Source organism: Brassica napus, chromosome A6 (genome assembly GCF_020379485.1).
Source record: "Brassica napus cultivar Da-Ae chromosome A6, Da-Ae, whole genome shotgun sequence".
Taxonomy (NCBI): domain Eukaryota; kingdom Viridiplantae; phylum Streptophyta; class Magnoliopsida; order Brassicales; family Brassicaceae; genus Brassica; species Brassica napus.
Genome location: NC_063439.1, coordinates 8,609,209 through 8,630,891, shown reverse-complemented (window position 1 = coordinate 8,630,891; position 21,683 = coordinate 8,609,209). Strand labels below are relative to the sequence as shown.

The 21,683-nt window shown below is 34.7% G+C and overlaps 3 protein-coding genes, 1 non-coding gene and 1 pseudogene across 5 annotated transcripts; 3 read left to right on the top strand and 2 right to left on the bottom strand.

Annotated features, from left to right (window-relative positions):
* Positions 1 to 601: 601 nt before the first annotated feature.
* On the top strand, positions 602 to 8,187 carry LOC106454281 (annotated as a pseudogene).
* Positions 8,188 to 9,618: 1,431 nt separating this feature from the next.
* Positions 9,619 to 9,690, bottom strand: TRNAP-UGG. The gene has a single exon. It is a non-coding gene; the product is annotated as a tRNA-Pro (tRNA).
* Positions 9,691 to 9,730: 40 nt separating this feature from the next.
* Positions 9,731 to 13,000, top strand: LOC111198586 (tRNA pseudouridine synthase Pus10-like). Of its 2 annotated transcripts, none has more exons than XM_048782524.1 (15): positions 9,731 to 9,953; positions 10,069 to 10,397; positions 10,521 to 10,629; positions 10,786 to 10,897; positions 11,053 to 11,099; positions 11,186 to 11,257; positions 11,423 to 11,491; positions 11,580 to 11,660; positions 11,743 to 11,862; positions 11,950 to 12,024; positions 12,105 to 12,185; positions 12,318 to 12,391; positions 12,488 to 12,548; positions 12,638 to 12,693; positions 12,785 to 13,000. In XM_048782524.1, the coding sequence occupies exons 1-15, from the start codon at positions 9,807 to 9,809 to the stop codon at positions 12,858 to 12,860; spliced, it is 1,509 nt and encodes a 502-aa protein (XP_048638481.1). In that variant the 5' UTR covers positions 9,731 to 9,806; the 3' UTR covers positions 12,861 to 13,000. The 2 variants fall into 2 exon arrangements, with proteins under 2 accessions (XP_048638481.1, XP_048638480.1); XM_048782523.1 differs by having other exon boundaries at positions 11,728 to 11,862.
* On the bottom strand, positions 12,968 to 16,744 carry LOC111198983 (prolyl endopeptidase). Its single transcript, XM_048782522.1, has 11 exons — positions 16,402 to 16,744; positions 15,794 to 16,013; positions 15,503 to 15,703; positions 15,358 to 15,428; positions 15,093 to 15,255; positions 14,429 to 15,022; positions 13,980 to 14,360; positions 13,759 to 13,898; positions 13,532 to 13,667; positions 13,345 to 13,458; positions 12,968 to 13,260 (listed from the first exon to the last, which is right to left on the bottom strand). The coding sequence occupies exons 1-11, from the start codon at positions 16,509 to 16,511 to the stop codon at positions 13,195 to 13,197; spliced, it is 2,196 nt and encodes a 731-aa protein (XP_048638479.1). The 5' UTR covers positions 16,512 to 16,744; the 3' UTR covers positions 12,968 to 13,194.
* Positions 16,745 to 19,463: 2,719 nt separating this feature from the next.
* LOC111198982 (uncharacterized protein At4g04775-like) lies at positions 19,464 to 21,486 on the top strand. Its single transcript, XM_048782521.1, has one exon. It carries the CDS (start codon positions 20,908 to 20,910, stop codon positions 21,475 to 21,477), a length of 570 nt encoding a protein of 189 aa, XP_048638478.1. The 5' UTR covers positions 19,464 to 20,907; the 3' UTR covers positions 21,478 to 21,486.
* Positions 21,487 to 21,683: the final 197 nt, after the last annotated feature.

Sequence of the window (21,683 nt, the reverse complement as noted above, 5' to 3'; positions counted from 1 at the left end):
AACGGTAAAAGACCTGAATATGGATCAGTATTTCAAATTTCGCTATCCAAAAAATTAATCAAAACTACAAACTCGAAAATCCAAAATATCTGATCCAAATTTGATCGGTTTCCAAACACTATGCCTAATTTAGCCGAAGTATAGTTGTAGGGAACTTCAACATGCAACACACATGGAGTAAATGTCACCGAAGAGTATTGTTTGAAGGAGGTAATAAACAGGTTCATGAATTACTGACTACCTCCAAGAAGAACTTCCACATGCACATGATACAGGAAATCAAGGGCTGGAAGGAGAAATTCGAAAATATTACATTCAGATGGATACCTAGAGAAGACAACAAAGCAGCAGATTCTCTGGCTAAACAAATTCATCAGTCCTTTAATAATTTCAGCTCTATTTATTATGTTCCTGTATACATAACTCAAATCCTCTATGAGGATTATGTTTCATCAAATCAATAAAGAAGTTTTGTTGTCGTTTAAAAAAATCATTATTTTCGTTAAAGTAACTACTTAGTTGTCAATTATAATATTAGATCATTTCTAATATATTTTGTTATATACTATCTTTGTTTTCTATTAGTTGGCAAGAATTTTCACAATTATTGGAAAATTATTGATTTTTTACTTATTTTGCATTAATTAATCTTAATTTAACCAACAAAAATCATTTGATCAAATGCAGTTGGTTTAAAGTACTAGAACATTGAATATTTACCCAAAAGTAAAATCTTAAAACACCAATTAAAATGAAACATAAGGAGTAATAATTTAGGATAGATGTGACAGCTTATAAAATATCATTTTTTTATTTTTCTCTATTTAAATATATAAAAATAGAGATTTGTATATTTTAAAATAGAAATGAATCGGAATAAATCTGTTTTAAATATAACTATAGAAAGAAATATAGTCAACAGTCATAAATTGAAAATGCTCTTACCATCTATATATTGACATTTTTATCCTCTCTTACCGTATTAATTTGGTGATAATCTTGAAAATATAGAGAAACAAATAATTTTTGACTATTTCAAAAGTAGCACACTAATCCTTACTCAAGCATATATATGTTTCATTTTCTATCCTATCTACATCTCATGGTCCGAAAATGAAGAACACTAAAATAGCTGCAAAGTGCAAAATCGCATATGCTTTTGTTATAGGTTTATCGCTTCTAATTGCCACAGCGGCCGAAGACCCATACATATTCTATGAGTGGCACGTCACCTATGGTACTATCTCTCCTATGGGGTTCAACAACAGGTACTTGCTTTGCTTGCCTAATCGATTATGCATTAGTTTTGCTAACTGGATGATTATGTCTTATTTCCTCTCCTTCCGCTAGGGTATATTGATTAACAAGATGTTTCCGGGACCTGAAATACGCTCTGTCACCAATGATAATCTCATCATCAACGTATTCAACGAACTCGATGAGCCTTTTCTTATTTCATGGTACGTATCTATTTATTTTCCATGTAAGTTCCTAGCTCTTTTTTTGTACATCACAATTTCACAATTTATGTATATGAAATATATTTTCCTAACTCAATCAGAAGGTAGTCGATTATCGCTCTGACGTGTCATATATTGCATGCACTTGTAAATTATAATCTACGTCCGCGTCTGCATGGTGATAGTTCATTTCATATACGTGCACTACAAGAAAACAGTTCTATTGCAATAATGATATATTGTTGCAATATGCTCATATATTGTTGCAAATATAAAATTGCAATAAAATTGTGACAAATTTTATTTTCTGGCTGTTTGAATGTTGCAAATTCATGTTTGTAGCATATACGTTGCAAAATTAGCAATAAATTTAGTTGTTGTTATATATGTTATATTATTGCAACAACATTTTTATAACAATTTTGTTGTATATTTACAATGTATTTGTGCAACATTAATTGTGGCAAATCATTGCTAGGCAAAATATATAGCAAACAACATAGCAAATTTGCAACAATTTTATATTGCAATTTTGTAGTATTACTGCAACAAAACGTCTAACGTATGGAGGCAATTTAAATTGTTACAAAATTTGCTATACAAAATATTTAGCGAATATTGTTGCAATTTTTTGTTGCAAATTTTATTTTGTGGGGACAGTTATTACGTGGTTGCCAATTAATATTGTAATAAATTTAGTAAATTGTTAACTTTGTTGCATAAATGATTACTGCAGTATTTTATTATTATAATAGTATTAGATGGATTATTTGTTTATACATTAAATATATTTTATAATAACACAAAAGCCAAATAACCAACTTTATGAAATAAAAAAATATTAAAAAGTTTAACAAGGCATTATTAGAGAAAAACCAGCTATAATTTGAAAGCTAGATAAAACATAATAAGAACTTAGAAAAACCTAATAAGAACTTAGAAAAAAAAACTAAAGCAGCCAACTGAAACTTAACGGTTGACAACAGTGGACACAATAGCTGGACAAAAGATTGCTATCATCTTCTCCAATCATTTAAGTTTGCTCAGCTTTTCTTTGATATTTGCATTTCTTCATAAATGTCGTGCACCTTTTTCTTGAAAGTCTCATCATTTGATCTATAGTCATAGCACACATAAAACAAGAAAACTATATTCTCACGGTTTTATCCTTTTGTATATGTAATGTTTCTGTGATATACCTTAAATGTGTACCACCATCTATCTTTTACATGTTGCGGCGTAGATGACCAATTCCGATACGTGCCAGGAAAATCAGATCGGATGATTGTTATTATCTCATTAGTGATGAGGGAATCACGTTTGAAGCTGTAGAAAAAAATAAAAATGTAACGCAGCTAAAATTTTAACGTAACGTATATAAAATATAAGTACATTTCTTTTTACCACAATGATCCATTCACTTTGGAAGGATTAAGAACACCTAAGACATTCATAGGTTGGGCTTCTCCTTGATTTTGACCCTCATTTGCCATTTGGAGATGAGTTACCTCCTAAGAACTACGATGCAGAAGTTTACTGAATTATTAAAAACACCGTATAAGCTATATATATGAAAACAGAAAAATCTAAACATCTCGATATTGGATATATCCATATCTTTTTAGGATGATATTCTCTAAACAAACTAAAGTCAAGCGGCAAATGAAATAATATAAGGCGGGAAGAACATTTGACTAAAAAGTAAAAATATTCTAATAGTTACAAACTCCTTTCGTGTGGACTATTTAATAAATTTTCAGAAAACACACAAAATATAGAACTTTTAATATCAAACTAATATAACTTACGTGTGGTTCCATGAGAAATCTGAATAAAAGCCATTCAATCACTAAAGCATTAGGCAGTAGCTGATGTTAGTTCTTAACAGTAGCTGATGATCACTACAACAATAAAACAGAATAAGTAAACTACATCAAGACATAACAATGTATCTTTAAACCCGACTCATAACTTGTCATTACAATCTTGACTTCCAAACTACAACAACACTAAGCAACCCGAGAATACAATCTTGAGTTCTAGACTTCCAGTCAACAACAGTAGCTGATGATCACTAGCTACAACAAGAAAACATAAGTTAATAAAATTGAAAAGTTCAAACCGTTAAAACAATTAAACAAAGTCATCTACTGAAATCAATTAAAACAGAGAAAATACATGCTTGAAAAGAGCTGGTAATAATCAAGATGTCAAGGTAAGAAACTAAAGAATAAAAAGAGGATTTGTCATCTCGTTGTCGCAGTTTTACGTCTTGACGTCTAAGAAGTCTGAACTGTCTTCTGTTGATTGAGAATCTTGAGATACTACATCATCTTGTTCTGAGTCTAGTTCCTCATCAAGAACATCATGTAAGGCAGCCCCAAAGATCGCACCAGTTTCTTTGTGTCATAGTTTTTTTCACTTAATGATTTGGAAGAAGGTACCTGTCTAGTTTTTTGTTTTCTTATTTTTTTTTGTTGATAAAGACATTGGACGTATCTTTATCTAAGTTAAAGAAAAAATAAGAAGAGATATGTAAATAATTTTCTTTTGTCTAATTACCTTTTATTTTGAATAGGAATAAGTAAATTATACCATATTAGACGAAAACCAAAAAAAATTCATAAAATAAAATAATTAACAAAATCTCAAGAATCTGGAACTTAAAATTTTTTAGTGTACATGTTTAAATATACAATATAAATATATATTTTATATTTTATATTTAATATACGAAAACAATTAACTTTTCCTATAAAAACATATAATAAAAATATAATCACTGCCACATTTTTTGCCACATATTTTTTAATATTTTTTTTTGCAAATTAGCAATGATTCAAAAATGTTGAATGCTTCTTGCAAAATTGGCTAGATATTTGTTTATGTTGCAAAAAATTACAATTTAGGGGGTGGTATTCAATCCAAGAATTTAATAGAATTTGAAAGAATTCATAAATAATAATTTTTGTAGTAGTTTAAAAGATTTGATGAGGATTTAATGCATTTACATAATTCTCATGTTTACTTTTGTTATGGATTTTAAAGGAATGCACTTAAATTTGATAGAATATCAATTTCTCTAAAATCAATTAAAATTTTGAATCTTTATTATATTGAAAAGATAACAAACATTATTTTAGTTATAAAACTGAAAGAAATATAACAGTTACTACTACTACAAAAGTTCACTGATTGTAGCAATTTTATTCCATAAAACAAAATAAAGGTATATTTTAATTGTGCTACACTTTGACGATGAAAAATATTTGTGTTATTTCAATTTTGTCACTTTTTGTTTTCATTACTTAGAAATGAAAAGAAGCTTGACTAAACATGAAACGTGACTAATACCATCTCGTTCACGTTAAGGTGGTCGTTGAGTTACCCAGGTCCGTTGAATAGCCATCTCGTCAATTATAATACCATACTTGTAAGAAGAATGGAGATGAGGATTACTAACATCACGAAATTTCAGACTTACGATGCCAAATCTCCTCATTAGAGGAAGAAATTGGTTCTTCACATTTTTACATTACATTTTCCATTAAATTCTTTCCAAATAACATTACTACAAAATCTACCAAATATTGAATAACACTAGAATTTAAAAGAATTAGAAAATTAATTACAAATCTTTAAACCAATAACACAAGATTTTGAAAGAATTGATGAAATTCTTAATTGAATAACAGTAGAATTTAATGGAAACTATAATTCTTTTAAATTCCATCAAATTTCTAGATCCAATACCCCCACCTTAGTAACAAAAATATGCAACGTCTGTTATAGTTGTTATTTTGCAATAAATTTGTAATAAAACTGTAACGGATATTCATTATTACAGAAATATTGCAATAAACATAGCAAATTATTAATGAAAATGGATGTTGCAATTTTTCTGTTGCAATAAGGCTATTTTCTTGTAGTGGTGGCCTACTTGCCTATGTGCTCAACTTTTGTTATTGTTTAAAATTTGAATTAAAACTAATTACGATTTTTGTATGATTACGACACAAGGGCCGGGATACAAAACAGAAAGAACTCGTTCCAAGACGGAGTGTGTGGAACGACGTGCCCAATCCCGCCGGGGAAGAACTACACTTACGCTCTTCAGGTTAAGGATCAGATCGGAAGCTTCTATTACTTCCCATCGCTTGGCTTTCACAAAGCTGCAGGCGGTTTCGGAGGTATTCGTATCTCTAGCCGTCCAATGATCCCCGTTCCTTTCCCTCCTCCCGCTGATGACTACACTGTTCTCATCGGTGACTGGTACAAGACCGATCATAAGGTAATCGATTCTAACTCCAACGTTTATAATTCGATGGTAGATTGTGATAACTTTGAATGGCCATCATAATATTGTTGTTGAATCTATGATTTAGAGGGAAATAAACATTTTTAAGTTAATAAGAATAAGAATTATATGTGGAATACATGGAATAAAAGGAATAATTATATGTGGAATAGGGAAAATTGGAATGATCAACAAAATGGAATAAAAACTGAAATTTGTTTTGGAATTGGAATTCCAATCATCCCACACATTCACGATCATTTTTGATATGGAACAAATGGAAAAGATTTTACAAAGGATTTGTTTTTAAATTTTATTCCATTTTTGGAATGTGGAATTGATTTCAAAAGATTTTCCATGTAACTGGTAAATATTTTTTGAAATTCTGTGGAATGATGCATTCCAAACAATTCCATTCCAAAATTTAGCATTCCAGTTGCAGCCTAAACATTTTATTGTTGTGGAATCTAGGATTGTGATAACCTTGAATGGCCATCATTTATAGAATTCTCTGCTGTGGTAGATGTTCATAAAATCCTCATGCAATAAAGATTGGACCGTTCGATATGCCGTTAAAAAAAAACAATAAGGATCGTATATTCTTTTGGTTTATTCATAGTCATAGATAGGAACCAATTAAGAACTTTGAATGATTTTTATGAATCTTTTGTGTAGGCCTTGAGAGCGCAGCTCGATAATGGTGGAAAGCTTCCTCCACCAGATGGAATTCTCATTAATGGTCTTAGTAGTGGTGCTACACTCAACATTCAACCAGGTCTATTATCTATTTCCCTCCTCTTATCTCACTCGTTTGTTAATGGTAAAAGCATTTGCGCAACGTTTTAATTGGTTCTGATGTGAATATTTCCACAGGTAATACATATAGGCTGAGAATATCAAATGTAGGATTGCAAAACTCTCTCAACTTCCGCATCCAGAACCATGAGATGACGTTGGTTGAAGTCGAAGGGACACACACTCTTCAGAATGTGTACTCATCGCTTGATGTTCACGTTGGTCAGTCTTACTCGGTCCTTATAACTGCTAACCAGCCTTCAAAAGATTACTACATTGTGGTCTCTAGTAGGTTAACCCCAACCGTCCTCACCACCACCGGTGTTCTCCACTATAGTAATTCTGCTGAACCTGTTTCTGGACCTATCCCTGCTGCACCAGTTCCGATGAGCTGGTCTTTTAACCAAGCTCGAACTATCAGGTACGTTTTTTATTCTTCAACAGTTATTTGCTTGTCACCAATTTTGAAGAAAACTCCTTCAGTATCCTTTAGATTATAAGCTCATGTATTGTTTTGCTAGCGTAGAGGATATTCATGAAATTTTGGCCTTATAGCTTGGTGGTTTTCTTCGTGTGTTGTAGGACCAACCTTACAGCGAGTGGACCAAGACCAAACCCACAAGGTACATACCACTATGGTATGGTAAATGTCACTAGAACCATCAAACTTGTTAGCTCTGTTGGACAGATCGAAGGCAAACAACGATACTCCGTGAACAGTGCATCATTTACCCCATCAGATACCCCTTTGAAACTCGCGGATTACTTCAAGATCGATGGCGTGTATAAGCCTGGAAGCATATCTGACCAGCCCCCATATGCACCAACATTCCCTGTCACATCTGTCTTGCAAGCTGATTACAAAGCCTTTGTGGAGATTGTCTTTGAGAACTCGGAAGATATTGTCCAAAGCTGGCACTTCAACGGCCACTCTTTCTTTGTTGTTGGGTACGTATTTCCAAATTGTTCCCTCATCCCTTTTCTAATATATATTCTAAACTGTCCGTGTTTGCATCCACCATAAGCTAATAACTACACGGTAAGCTTAATCAAAACTTTCTCTAACTAAGAAAGAACCCTAACACATGCAATTTAATTGTTTTAACCAACTAACTATTGTGGACTTGGTTTAACTATCAGAATGGAGTTGGGAAAGTGGAGGCCTGGCAGGAGAAAAGTATACAATCTAAACGATGCAGTCTCACGCTGCACTATTCAGGTGAAACTTTTAAAACTTTCATATTTTGATCTCAAACAGTTGGATAAAACGTATAAGTTGGGGGTTTGAGTCACGTGTGAAATATTGTTGGATGAACATGTGTAGGTGTATCCAAGATCATGGACTGCAATATACGTAGGTCTAGACAACGTAGGAATGTGGAACCTGAGATCGGAGTTGTGGGAAAGACAATACTTGGGACAACAGTTATACGTGCGTGTGTACACAAACTCGACTTCTCTCAGAGATGAATATCAGATCCCGACGAACGCTCTTCTATGTGGTAGGGCTAGTGGAGCCCACAAAGAACTGCTTTTGAGTGGCTTTGAAAACTGAGAGCGATAGAGAATCTGTTAAACCATTTTCATGAATTTCTGACTTGCCGTGTTCTATATCTCATTTCTTTCTTCGTCGTTTTTTTTTTTTTTTTTTTTTTCCTTCAAACTCCCAATGGGAGATACCATTTCTGAAATAATGTTTTACAAGGTGAATTTAAAAAAAAAAAAAAAAAAAAAAAACAAGGAAAGACAACATTACTTTTGCAAAAAAAGAACTTCAACAAAATGAAAATAGATGCTTTGATCTAACCCTGAATCTTTTCAAACCAAAGAGAGAGATAAGTAGTCGTCGTTGAATGTCGCCGGTTTCTTTGAGTAGCAGAGGGGTGAGCTCTCAGCTCCATATCAAGAGAGAATAGTTTTGCTCTAAGGAGAAGGTAGATATCTTTCACAACAGAGTGAGCGGGCTTTGAAGTCTGGTTGTGGAGACGTGAATTCCGTTATTTCCAAATGAAGTAAACAGCAGCTTGAATGAGCAGTTTGCAGATAGTTTTCAGCTTTCTATCCAGCCTAATAGATATGATCCAAGGAACTACCATTGCAATCTGTGTTGGGATATCAATACCACTCCTTGCGAACATAGTTCTCAACACCGTCAACGAATAGTCACACTGAAAGAATAAGTGCTCAGTCGATTCCTCATTTTGCCCACAAAGCAAACACTCAGCCGCTACATCGAGGCCCCAACTTCTCATCCGATCCCTTGTTACCATACGCTCTTTCATGACTAGCCAAAGGATGAATCCATGTTTAGGAATTTGCTTACCGAACCAGACAGCCTTGTACCAAGAAACTCGAGGAGGCTCTTGATATAGAGATGTCCATAGTCTTGATAATAAGAATGGTGAAGGAGGCTCATTTACTTCGTTTCTCCACAAGTAGTAATCTTCTTCTATGTTATGAACATCAGGAGGTTGTGCGGGAAGCACATCACGAAGGGTAACAAGAATAGGGTGCCTACTCCTGCGAGAGACAGACCAACCATCTTCCCTTACCACTGACGAGACTGTCGCATCGAGAGGAATTCCAGAAACCTGAGGTCCCAAAGGTCCTGTGAGTATCAGAAGAGGACCAAATTTTGTCCAGTCGTCGTGCCAAAATGAAGTTGTTCGCCCTGATATGACATGACAAGTGATGAAAGGCCTTGCTATCTTTCTTCGTCGTTGTTTCCTCTAGATTCGTTGAACATTCATTATTATAATTAAATCTATTTACAGAATTATATTAATACTATTTATGAATGTTGTTGGTACATGTTAAGCTTATGGGACATACATAGTTCTAAAATCAAATATAATTCATGCATGCTCTTAGCCACTTGATTAGTATTATAAAGTTATAAACGATTAAACTAGTGTATAATTGAGAGGATTATTGCATAGCTTAACGTTGATAGCTTGGGAAATTAGTTGTGCCTAATATAATGACAGAAGACACAAACAAATAGGGGGTTTCCGGCGGGAAATTAATTGAGTTTAATAACAAAAAAAAGAAACAAAAACAAAAATAGGGGCGTTCCGAGAATCGAACTCGGGACCTCTCGCACCCAAAGCGAGAATCATACCACTAGACCAAACGCCCAGATGAACTTACGACTCAAATAGAAAATATATACCTAAATTACTCGTAACCCCTCCTTTCACACTGCTAATTGCTAGGAGCCGCCGCCTTCTCCGATATTTCAAAGAAACAAAACAATGGCCGACGAAACAAAACCCGCGTCCGGCGACTCAGCCGGTTTGTCCAACGGCCTCGTAAGCCACGGTGACCACAAGTCAAGACGCGTGTACCAAGCAGCTCGATCACTGCATTCCGGTGCTGTGAAAGATCTGCTATCTCTCGGGGTCTGTAGTCCTTTACTCTCCTCTCAGTCGTTTCCTAGGGCTTCTCTTTCTCTCTCTCTCTCACCTCGAATTAGATTCTTCCCTTTTTTTATTAATTCGGTGTGTCTGTCCCCAGGTATGCGAGAGATGTATATTCCGATTGGTGTCCGTCGAGGCTTTTGATTCCGATTTGTCGTCAGTCTCGGCGTCTACTCTGCGGAGCTGGCTAGAATCCGGCGATGAGGAAGCTGCCTCATCGGAAGAGTCTAGCTGCTGCATTGTGTGTTTAGGTGTATTGCAGTTCGTTTTCTCCGATGCTAAACAAACGCTGGTGAGATCGGAGTGTGGTAGTGATTACGCCGCAAGGGTAACGGACTTGGTGAAGGAGGAAGGTCATGAGTTCGATAGCTTTGGTTTAGAAGTCTATGTGCCAGCAACTATCCTGGAGAATGAGCGTGCAGTCTTGTAAGCTTTACTTGCATTTATGTTTTGCCTTTTGGTTTTATCAGCGTATTGGGTCCTAGAAAGTATATCTCTTTTGCAATTTCTCAGTTTTTTTTTTTTTTTTGTGTGTTTATACCTTTGTAGGTTATACCTTAAAGGAAAGTATAACAGTGAAAGTTGGCTGCAGAGCGAAAAGATTTCTGTAAAAGATGCCTTGAAAGTTTTGGTCTTGGATCCTCTTAAAGTATCGTTGGTGAGTCTGTGTTCTGTTTTGTCAATTTTTTTGGTTTTCGCCTATGTTTCGATTGCTTGGTATTTTATAGAACATAAACTGCCAAATATGTGACAAGGTAACAAAATCTTTTAGAGATTAAAGTCTATGCATTCGTCCTTGTTTTGAGTTTTGCAGGGAGCTAAATCAGACTCAAGCTCTTTTCAGATCCGTTTGACTTACTCTAAGGCATCAGATGAGGCTCAAGGTGCGTCTGAAACAACACGTGAAAGAAAGAAGAGGAAAACAGGTATGTCGAGACTCTACGATCATCTATTACTTGGTTGACGCTCTTGTTTGACCTTGTGGCCATCTACATTAGCCTGTACAGTTTATATGCAGGTGTCCCAACAAATTTCAAAATTTTCAAATGCTATGTATTATGTGTTGATATTGTTTATGCAGACGAAGAGAACGGATCAACCTCTATGTCCGAGAATTCATTTGAAAAGGTAATTTATATTGGATTAGCCCGCGTTGTCATTATTTGGCTTACAAGAACTCATGTTCTATGATTCTTTATGTGACCACTGACCAGGTTTATGAACCATGCATCTTGTCAATTCATTGCAACAAAATGCCTATCTTCTTTAGTGGCAGATACTTCAAAGTAAGTCAATATTTTCATGTTCTTGAAACATAGTGTATTTTGACCTAGCCATTCATGTGTGCAAATTGTAGTTTGGTAACAAATGGATTCACATATGACCAAGCAGATCTGTTTACCTCTTACTGGGGAGATATTTCAATCGATGGTTCAATTTTATCTTTGCAGTACTCTAGAAATGTAAGTCAAACACGATGGATTATTGATGATGAAAGAATGGGTGAAGCGTCTGTTGAGGTAGTACACTTGGTAGTTATCTGGATATGTATATATTATTCCTAAAGAGATCAGGTGGCTTGAGAGATTGTTATCTTCTTTTTTTCAGGAGTTAATTGGTGGAAATATTCTTCCAGCATGCCTTGGGGATTCCTACAAGTTCCATGCTGCTGGCAGAGAAGATATTGATGTTAGAATATTACCCTTTTCCGAATTTCATGTTCAAGTTCAACAGTTTATGCTGATAATATGAAAAGAGCTCTATTATTCAGGTACGCATGTTGGGCTCAGGTAGACCTTTCTTGATCGAAGTTCAGAATTCCCGCAAATGCCCATCTCAGCAATCATTGACGGAAATTGAAGAGAAGATAAACAAGTCAGAGAAAAAACTAGTAAGGCCTAATCAATTGAACACATAAAAGTTGTACAGTTGATTCTGTAATTTGTTTGCAAGCTTACAAGCAGTACATTGGCTGCAGGTCGGAGTTAAAGACCTTAAATTCATAGGAAGTCAGTGTTGGGCAATGATGCGTGAAGGAGAAGCAGAGAAACAGGTCAGTTTTGTTAAATGTTAGTTAGAAGTGTAATAAAACTACTAAATCAACTACTCGGATATTTTTGATATATATTGCAGAAGCAATATGCTGCAATTGTATGGATTGCTCGTCCAGTTGAAGAGAAAGATATCGACTCAATTTCTTCTCTGAAAGAATTGGTGAGTCCATTTTTTTTTTTTTTGTATAGTATAAATCTTCGCATCATGTTAAAAGCACATGTCTATCCTCAAACACCGTTCTTGGTTCCCAATGCAAACTAATTGTCTTTCTTCTGTATTATGTCACTGCAGAAAATTTTGCAGAAGACACCGGTAAGAGTGCTTCACCGCCGAAGTCCATTGGAACGTGAAAGGACTATACACTGGTTAGTGACGATCGATCGTGAATTTTGTGTGTTTACTTACCTTAAAGCTTCTTCTGTTTAGTAAATGGCAGTTTTTGTGGTTTCAATTCTCCTCAGGATGAAAGTCGAAAAGATTAAAGGAAGCTCTCACTACTTTCTACTGCATCTATGCACACAGGTTGCAAGATCTTCTAACTCACCTCATTATAGTTTTTTTATCATAATTTATAAAAGAGGGGCAAATTTTAAAATTTTCATTAAGTGCAGGCTGGAACATACATCAAAGAGTTTGTTCATGGAGATCTTGGTCGTACCACTCCAAGGTATAAAAATAATGAACTCCCTTATATAAAGAAGAATGGTAACAAGAAGCATTGAACCATATTGACCTCATCTGTTTCATTTTGGTTACAGCATGGGATCAATTTTAGGGTGCAGGGCGGAGATAATACAACTTGATGTGACTGATGTCAAAATGGGCGATTCTTGAAATGCCAAGTACCAACAATCCATAAAACTGTCATTTTTGTATTCTTGATTCATATTTTCCCCATAACTGATCAGTTTTATTGTATTTTAACTTTTAAAATATAGAAATACTTCAAATTATAACGTGGATTCATTCGGTGATTCAGCTAGATTCTAAACTGTTTCCACTCGCAAACGTTGCCTTGCCTATTATGACAGTATAAGCTGAACGCGGCACATGAAGTTTATTATTGTAATGATCTCTGTCGGTTAACAAAATTATACAGTAAGCAGAAGCTCTCTCTCTCTCTCTCTCTCTTAGGGATATAACAGAAACTGATCTCTTCATGTCAATTTCAGTCAAGCCATGTAGCATCTACCATCTTTGCCATAAACCCATACCTATCAGCCGCCTCCTCAATCTGTTGCAACTCACAAACATTACATCGACACTTCACTTCCTCAAGAATATATAATGAAGAAAAACTATTTAACTAATTACTCACAATCTTTTGTGTTGGACGTCCTGCTCCATGCCCGGCTTTAACTTCAATACGAGCAATAATAGGGTTTGTCTGTGGACTATTCTCTAAACTCAAACCTAATTCATATTGCATTGTCTGCCAAACCAAAACAGGTTTCAATGGAAGAAGAAAGAAGATGCAAAAAGCAAACAAGAGACAAAAGACAAACCGCAAGCAACTTGAATGTATGAAGTGGGACGACTCTATCATCATGATCAGCAGTTAACAACATCGTTGATGGATACTGAACAACCCCATCCCTCTTCTGTTCCCATGGCCTCTTCACATTATGCAGAGGCGAATACCTTTTTCATAGATCAAATACCAAAAACCATCAGATATCTTATATCTTACCAAACAAGGAAAGCTTTATGTTTGGCCTAAAACAAGACTTACTTAATCAACCAATGGAACTCCTCTTCCTTGTCGGAACAACCAAACTCAGAAGTCCAAGCATGTCCTATAGTAAACTTGTGAAACCTTAGCATGTCCATGACTCCAACATGAGCCAAAGCACACCCAAACAGATCCGGTCTCTGTGTCACATTGTAAACAAAATTCTTCATCTAACTATATGATTACTATGATCACAAGCTAGAGTTTTTAAGAGTCTCTACCTGATTAATGCAAGCCCCAATTAGTATCCCACCGTTACTACTCCCTTCAATACAAAGCTTCCTCGGTTGTGTATAACCAGCAGAGACCAAATACTCTGCTCCAGCAATAAAATCATCGAAGCAGTTCTGTTTATTTCCAAGCGCGCCAGCTTTGTGCCATTCCTCACCATACTCACCACCACCACGAATGTTTGCAAAACAGAACACAGCACCAAGATGTCTACTAAGCACAATACGTGTTGCACTGAAAAAAGGCGTCATGCTTGCGCTAAACCCACCATACGCATAGAGCAAACAAGGGTGTGATCCATCTAGCTCTATCTCTTTTCTAGCCACTATGAACATTGGTATCTTTGTTCCATCCTTACTCGGATAAAATACCTATAGTAATCAAGATATAGATTAAAAAAAAAAAAAGAAGTAAATTCAAAGCTTGTAAAACACGTTACCTGAGTGACTTGAAATGCTGTTCTATCGAATCCAGGTACATCGATTTCACGGAAGACTGTAACTAGTGGAGATTCATTAGATAAGTCACATTTGTAGATCACACCAGGAGTAAGGAAGCTTGTGAACCTAAAGAAGAAGGTTGTGTCTTTACGCCTAGCAAAAACTCCACCCACTGAACCAATATCTACAGGTAACGTGTGCAGCAAGGAACCGTACTTCAAGTCTCTAATCTGCAAGATGTGTTTTACATCGCTCATGTAGCTAACCACAAGCTGGTTTCCGTTAACTACACAAGCAGTTGAAAGGACATCTTTCTCGTGCTCGGGTATAACATCAGTCCAAGTGCTCGGTTCCTTTAGATCAACCCTAACTAACTTGTACTTTGGTGCATCTTTGTTTGTAAAGAAAGTAAACAGTGTCTCGTCGTTTCCTATAGCAATGTACTGTGCTTCAAATGTGTCGATGAGCTTTATAAATGGAAGTAGAGATTTGCTTCCTCTATAACCTTCTAGACCTTTAGGAAGTGATGAGAGATCACAGTGATAGACTTTGTTTACAGGGTCACACCCTTCTTCAATGGTCATGATTAAGTACTGCATTAAGAATAAAACGTAATGGTTACACCCAAAATTTAATTGACGCATTATAAATGAGTAGCTTTACCTTGCCATCATCAGTGACTTTAGAACCAAACATATGTTTGGGATTGTCTTGGTCTCTCCAACATAAAACATCTTCAGATTGATCGGTCCCTAGGAAATGGTAGTACAGCTCATGGTAAAGGTTAGAGTTAGTCTCTGTGCCAGCATCAATCTTCTCTCCCTCTCTACAAAAACATACCACAAACACAATAAGAAACAGTCATAAAACCGCTTAAACTTTTCATACCTTTCCTCAAAAAGAATCAATACTTATATACAAGACTCACTGTGGAGCTGGATAACGACTGTAGAAAAACCCTAGACCATCATGTGTCCATGTGATTCCACTAAACTTAACCTGAGATCAACAGAGTCATATCAAAGTGGAAGACTAATTGAGTAGTAGTTGAATTCAAATTGAAGAAAACTTACCCAAGATAAAGTATCAGGCTCCACTGTCTTATCTTCAATCTTCATCACTTTAATAGTAACCCAATCACTACCACTTGAGCAAAGTCCATAAGCCATATACTTACCATCCTCACTCACAGCTAAAGAGTTTAAAGAAACTGTTCCATCATCACTAAGTGTATTGGGGTCAAGCAAAACCTCTGCTTCAGAATCCAAATCATCCTAAAAAACCAATTTTAAAATCAAAAACTTAGTCAACTAAAACTGAAGATTGAGAATAGTTAAGAATATTATTCTATACTTTAAAGTTACCTGGATATAAAGCACACTCTGAGCTTGAAGACCAGTGTTATGGAAGTAAAAGTAACTGTTTCCTCGCTTGAAGGGAGTATCATAGCGAGGATGATCAATGAGCTTCGTGATTTTCTCACGAAGCTTTTCCTTTGTTTCACAAGTTTTCAACACTGAATCTGATAAGTTCACTTGCTTCTCTACAAAGTCTTTCACTTCCTCTGCTTCTGGATCTTCCAACCTAACAGAAAAATTAACGAACCTTAACCGAAATAATTTTACAATTGGACCAAACCGGTACAAGGTTCTATACCAAATCACAAACAAACAAAAAATGGTCCATAAATGGGCCTAGTTTTTCAAAATAACTGGTCCAATAAATATCTAAAATAGGCCAAAACTTTTAATGTAGATGGTCCAGAAAAAGCTCGAAACACGATTGGTCATGATCTAAGTATTCAAATCCAAATCATTATATTACAAGAACTCAATCAACTTCCGACAAAAACAGCAGCAAATTTTAAAATCTCTCCTGTAAGAAGAATCTCCAACCATGATTAATAGTCAACTCAATAACGTGATCATAAAAAAACGAGAGAAGTTACAGCTGAAAACGTGAACGTTCTTACCAACGGTAAGGATCGGCGATTCTAACGCCGTGATAATCTTCAACAATGGACTCATCCCGCCTTGCCGTCGGGTACTGCAGCCGCTCCTCAAACGCCGAGAGAGATCCCATTATTATATGATTATGGATTTAAATAAATCTCCGACAGAGAAATAAAACTTAAAAGACTTAAAATAAGTAATTGGCGTTGAGTTTCGTTGAGTAGAAGGGAAATCAAGAATTAGCGTTGATCGGTTATTTATAGGGAAGCGGCGCGTGCGGTTGAGATCACATGTTTGTTAGGAGAGAACCTTTTAAAAAGAATAAGAAAACGTGAAAATATGGAAAGAGCTCGATCGCGTGGTAGATGTTGATGCATCGAGTATCCCGTTATGTCGAAATCCTTTCGTGAATCTGTCGACATTTTTGGGTAATGTCGCCATTTATCACATTTATTACTGACATATATTTTTAGTAAACTTTATAGAATATGACAATAACTAATACATTACATTTAATGTTGATTTATATTTTTTGGTAAACTTCTTAAAATATGATAATAATTCATAAATCATCACTAAAATAAATATATTAAAATATACATTATAAATTTCGAAATACATTATTTAATTATATTTTTATAATTATACAATTTTTATTACTAATATTTTCAAAAAATTTTACATCTTTTTAAAAATATTAATAAATTGTTAATCGTAATTTCATTAGTTTCTTTTAGATATCTACAAATTTTATAAATATTATTTAGCTATAATTTTTAATAACTATACAGTTTTTATATGATTTTTAGTAATTTTATACAAGTTGATTTAATACATTTAGCCAAAATAAATAGATAAAAAAAATTATCTTAGATTCAAATTTTAAATATATTACATACATATTATTAAATGTAATTTAAAATAAACAAATTTTTTTCTTATTTTATACTTAAATAGTCAACTTTATATTAAATATTAGTCAAAAATAATAAAATATATAATATTAATAAATTTCATTTTAAATATAATTTAACTTTTAAAAAATTTATCACTGCACATGGTGCAGGAAAACACTTGGTTTGTATTTTATAAAGACTAAAAACTCTATTTTACTACAAAGATTAAATTTTATGTGTATTAACGATGTTATTATAATAATGTTTTATTGATATTGTCAAAAACCGAATTGTAGGATTGTATTTAATATTTTTACAAGTTAAATTTAAAATATAAACTAGATTAATACTATATGATATTAACTATTTTCTTCTGACTTGATTTCTGATTCAGTCCCTGACCAACTACAACATCTGTCAACACAGTTGACTAGTCAATGATGTATGTAATAATGTAAGCAACCAAACTTACCATTGATTTTATTTTAGGTTTTTGGTAGAAACTAATCCATCATCGAAGACTATTGTTTCTTTTTTCATGTTAACGAGTCGTACAATATATGTATAGTACAATAGTACACTATCCATTAACTCCTAAATCCTAATACTTTGGCATTTTGCAATGTTCAGCCACCCCAATTCCATTACTATAAACTTTACATTGGATATTCTACTTTAATAGTTGAGTGTGTGATTGATATTCATGGAAGCTATTTTTATTTATTTATTTATGATTTCAACTTCTTTTTTTTTGAACATTAACGATTTCAACTTTTTCTAAAAGAGTTTCACTAAAATTTATCAGAAGAGACAAATTTAGTGGCATGTAGATTCGCATATCCTCTTAAATCTGCTTTATGTTTTCATTCTTCTCATATACAAAAATCGAATCCAAGTGTAAATGCATATAGAATCATGTTGTTATACATGTCATCCATTACACATTAAGACTTGGACAAATTTTCCAAACATATATATTAAAAATTTAGCACGTCTAATTTGGAATACACATTTTTTTTTTATTTATGCATAAACAAAATTATAGAACAATGTGTCGAAACAGGAATGTGTAAAGTCATGTTTGAAGCCTTTTTTGCTATACTTGATTTGGAACCATTTTATGAAACTTTATCCCTCCCGAAATGAAGGTTGATTGATTGTTCAGAAATCAACTATGTATAACCACAGTGTTTTTTTTCAACATAAAGTCGTCGCTATCAAGAAGAAACAGCAGATCACCTTTTCTTTGATTGTATCTATGCTCAATGCATTTGGAAAGCATCGGGTTATATATCCAAACAGCGGTTTACTTTGGTCGCAAGGCACGCTAGAAGCTAAATTAAGATCCTACTCCATCAAAACTCTACGATACCTGATCATCTCAAACAATTACCTTGGTGGATACTATGGCGCATATGGAAAAATAGAAACAAAATGGTTTTTCAACAGAAGGTAACTCATTGGCGAAACTCACTTCAAGCTGCATATTATGATACAAAGGAATGGATGGAAGCACAACAATATCTTGAAGCAGATCAGTTAGGACAACCAAGAAGGTCACACGCTTATCAGAGAAATAATTGGAAAAGACCTGAGCCGGGGCTAGTTAAATAAAACTATGATGAATCTTTCTACAACATAAATACATTAGTACAAGCGGGATGGTTGATTAGAGATAGCATGGGTCTCTTTAAGGGAGCATGGCAATTCAAGACAAGAAAGCCACGCAATGCTTTGGAGAGTGAATTACAAGTTTTACTTGGTGTTATGATGGTTTGTTGGAGTCAAGGACACACAAAAGTTATCTTCGAAGGAGACAATGCAAATTTCATCGATCTCGTTGAGAGGAGAACAAAAAATATGGATGTGTTAAACTGACTACGTGACATATAGAAATGGGAGCAGAGGTTCGAAAGCATACAACATGTACATTTGGACAAACCGGGAATCCAACTTATGTGCTGACTTACTGGCCAAACAACAAATACAAGATAGTGAAGAATACATATATCATGCTTTCGTTCCAAATATAATAAGGGATGCTATAACATTCGACTATTTCGATCGTTAATAAGATGAAACTTTCGTGAAGAAAAAAAAACTCATTTTAAACTAATGCATGAATCTAGCTCCCTCATGTAGAGATCAACATTGTAGCTTCGAACTTTTATTTATTTTACATATATCAAAAAGGTAACAACTAAGAACTTGAATCGAGTTAAAACATGATATTTGTATGCTTGAAAGACCACTTTGAACCTTATGATAACGGTTTACGTGTAAGGCCTTTTTTTAGCTCATTGCATTACAATGGGTTGCAAACTTCTTTAAGCCCACTAAATTAAATGGTTGGGGTTGTTGTACTTAAACTAACAATGGTATTAGTACATGTTGTTTGTAAAATTGTCATCAGATCCGCTGTAGCACACTGGTCAATTTTAATTGATGAAATCCGGGTTCAACCCTAGCTGATACATTTTTTATAGTAAGATTATAGGTTTTAAATCAATGATAATGTCGATAGTTTATTCCTTCTCACTAAACCTTATACGTCAACAGTAAAACAATAAAACGTCGTGAAATTATAGAACAATTCGATAGTGTTTTGCTAAGAAATTAGCTAACGTTATCTTCGAAACAAAAACAAAAACAAAAATCATACTTGCTCTGTCAACACAAATTCATTTCCTTATACAAAAGTTGTCAAGAAAACCAGGAGGTAAATCATACTTTCTCTGTCAACACAAATCTGTAGAAAATTGGAGTTTATTTCCAGATAAAATTGACAACGAGATCGTGGTCAAGTGATAGGAAGAGCCAAGAGATTGAATTTTTAATTATTGATCTCTTTTTCATAACTTCTAGAAGACTTTGATAAATAGTATCGAATAAAGTCAGTAGTAGAATCTTTTACGTGAACCCTAAGAGCGTCCACAACGGGGGTCCGTAACGAATCTTTACCCAGTCCGTGAGATTATTAAATTAATAAACGAGCCGAGAAAGGGAAGGATTAGTCCGTAACTAAGGATTAAACGGACTTGATCCTTAGCTACGTGTCATAACCTGAGTGGTCCGGTGGGTTTTCGTATTTGCTGTATCAAAAAAAAAACAACGACATTTGCGACCGAAGCGGAAAAAAAATAGCTCTCGAGAAAAGGTGATTTGTGGCGATTTCGATCCGTCTCGACATCAAGGTAAATGTTCAGATTTTCTTGCAGATTTATGGATTAGGATTAGGTTCGTGCGTCTTTTCCTGTCAATCGGTTTCGTTTTGTGTTTACAATCGAAGAATATTTGGGGGTTGAAATTTTGATGTGAAATTAGGGTTTCGAAGAATTCTTTTTCCCAGTCGATTAGGAGTTTAAGGTCGTTTGTACTTAGAGTTTGATTACCTTCGATTTTGTTGTTCTCTCAATTGTTTGGGATTTTGTGTTTTCAATCGACGGGGTTTGATAAGATTATTGGGGTTTCGCATTTTTCAATCCCATTTTCCCACTTGTTGTTAGCGTTTTGTATCTCTATTGGTTTGCAAGAAGTTGAATGTACTTAAGAGTCATGTAGATTATAGGTTCATTCAGATGCTTGTTTCAATTAATTTGGGTTACATGATTTTTGTCAGGTTTAGGAAGAATGGGACAAGATTATTCATACAGCCAGCCTTCATCATCAGATGAGTACGACATAAACGCACTGATTCAAGCCGAATTTGAACTGTACGGGGATGAAGCTGAGAGTAACTACCATATTGCTGAGCCGCTTCAGTACGAACCTCAACCCGAGTGTGACGAAGGAATCCCGACCATCTGCTACTGTGGTGGTGACCCTGTGGTTGCAATATCTTCCACGGCTAAAGATCTAGGGAGGAGGTACTTTACCTGCCCAAATGTGGATGATGGGGACTGCCACATTTGGAAATGGTGGGACGTGGCTATCACGGAGGAGATGCGTGAGTTGCAGACACAAATTAGGCAGCTTAAGGATCAAGGTTTTGAGTGTGAGGAGAAGGTGGTAAAGCTACAGAAGACTGTGTGTGCGTTATCTAAGAAGAAACCGGGGCTTATTACAAATGGCTTTGCAATGGAGGTTTGTCTAGTGGTCTCTGCAGTAGTTTTTTTAGGTCTGGCGGTCATGTATCTGTATGGTAAGTTACTCTCTTGTGGTTTTGGGTATGTCTTTATGCATTTTTTAAAAAAATTGTGACAGTTTGATCTCATGTTGTTGCAGGAAGAGATTCAAAGAAGTAAAAGCGAGTGTCTAAAACCGGTGGAGTGTCTGTATAATAAGGTACAATACTCCTATTTCCTAGTTATAGGGGTCTATGACTACTGCTATGCATTATATAAAACGTATAGTAGTGTAAAAATTTGAAAACTTACAATCTATTGCGTTTAAATGCATCTTTTTTT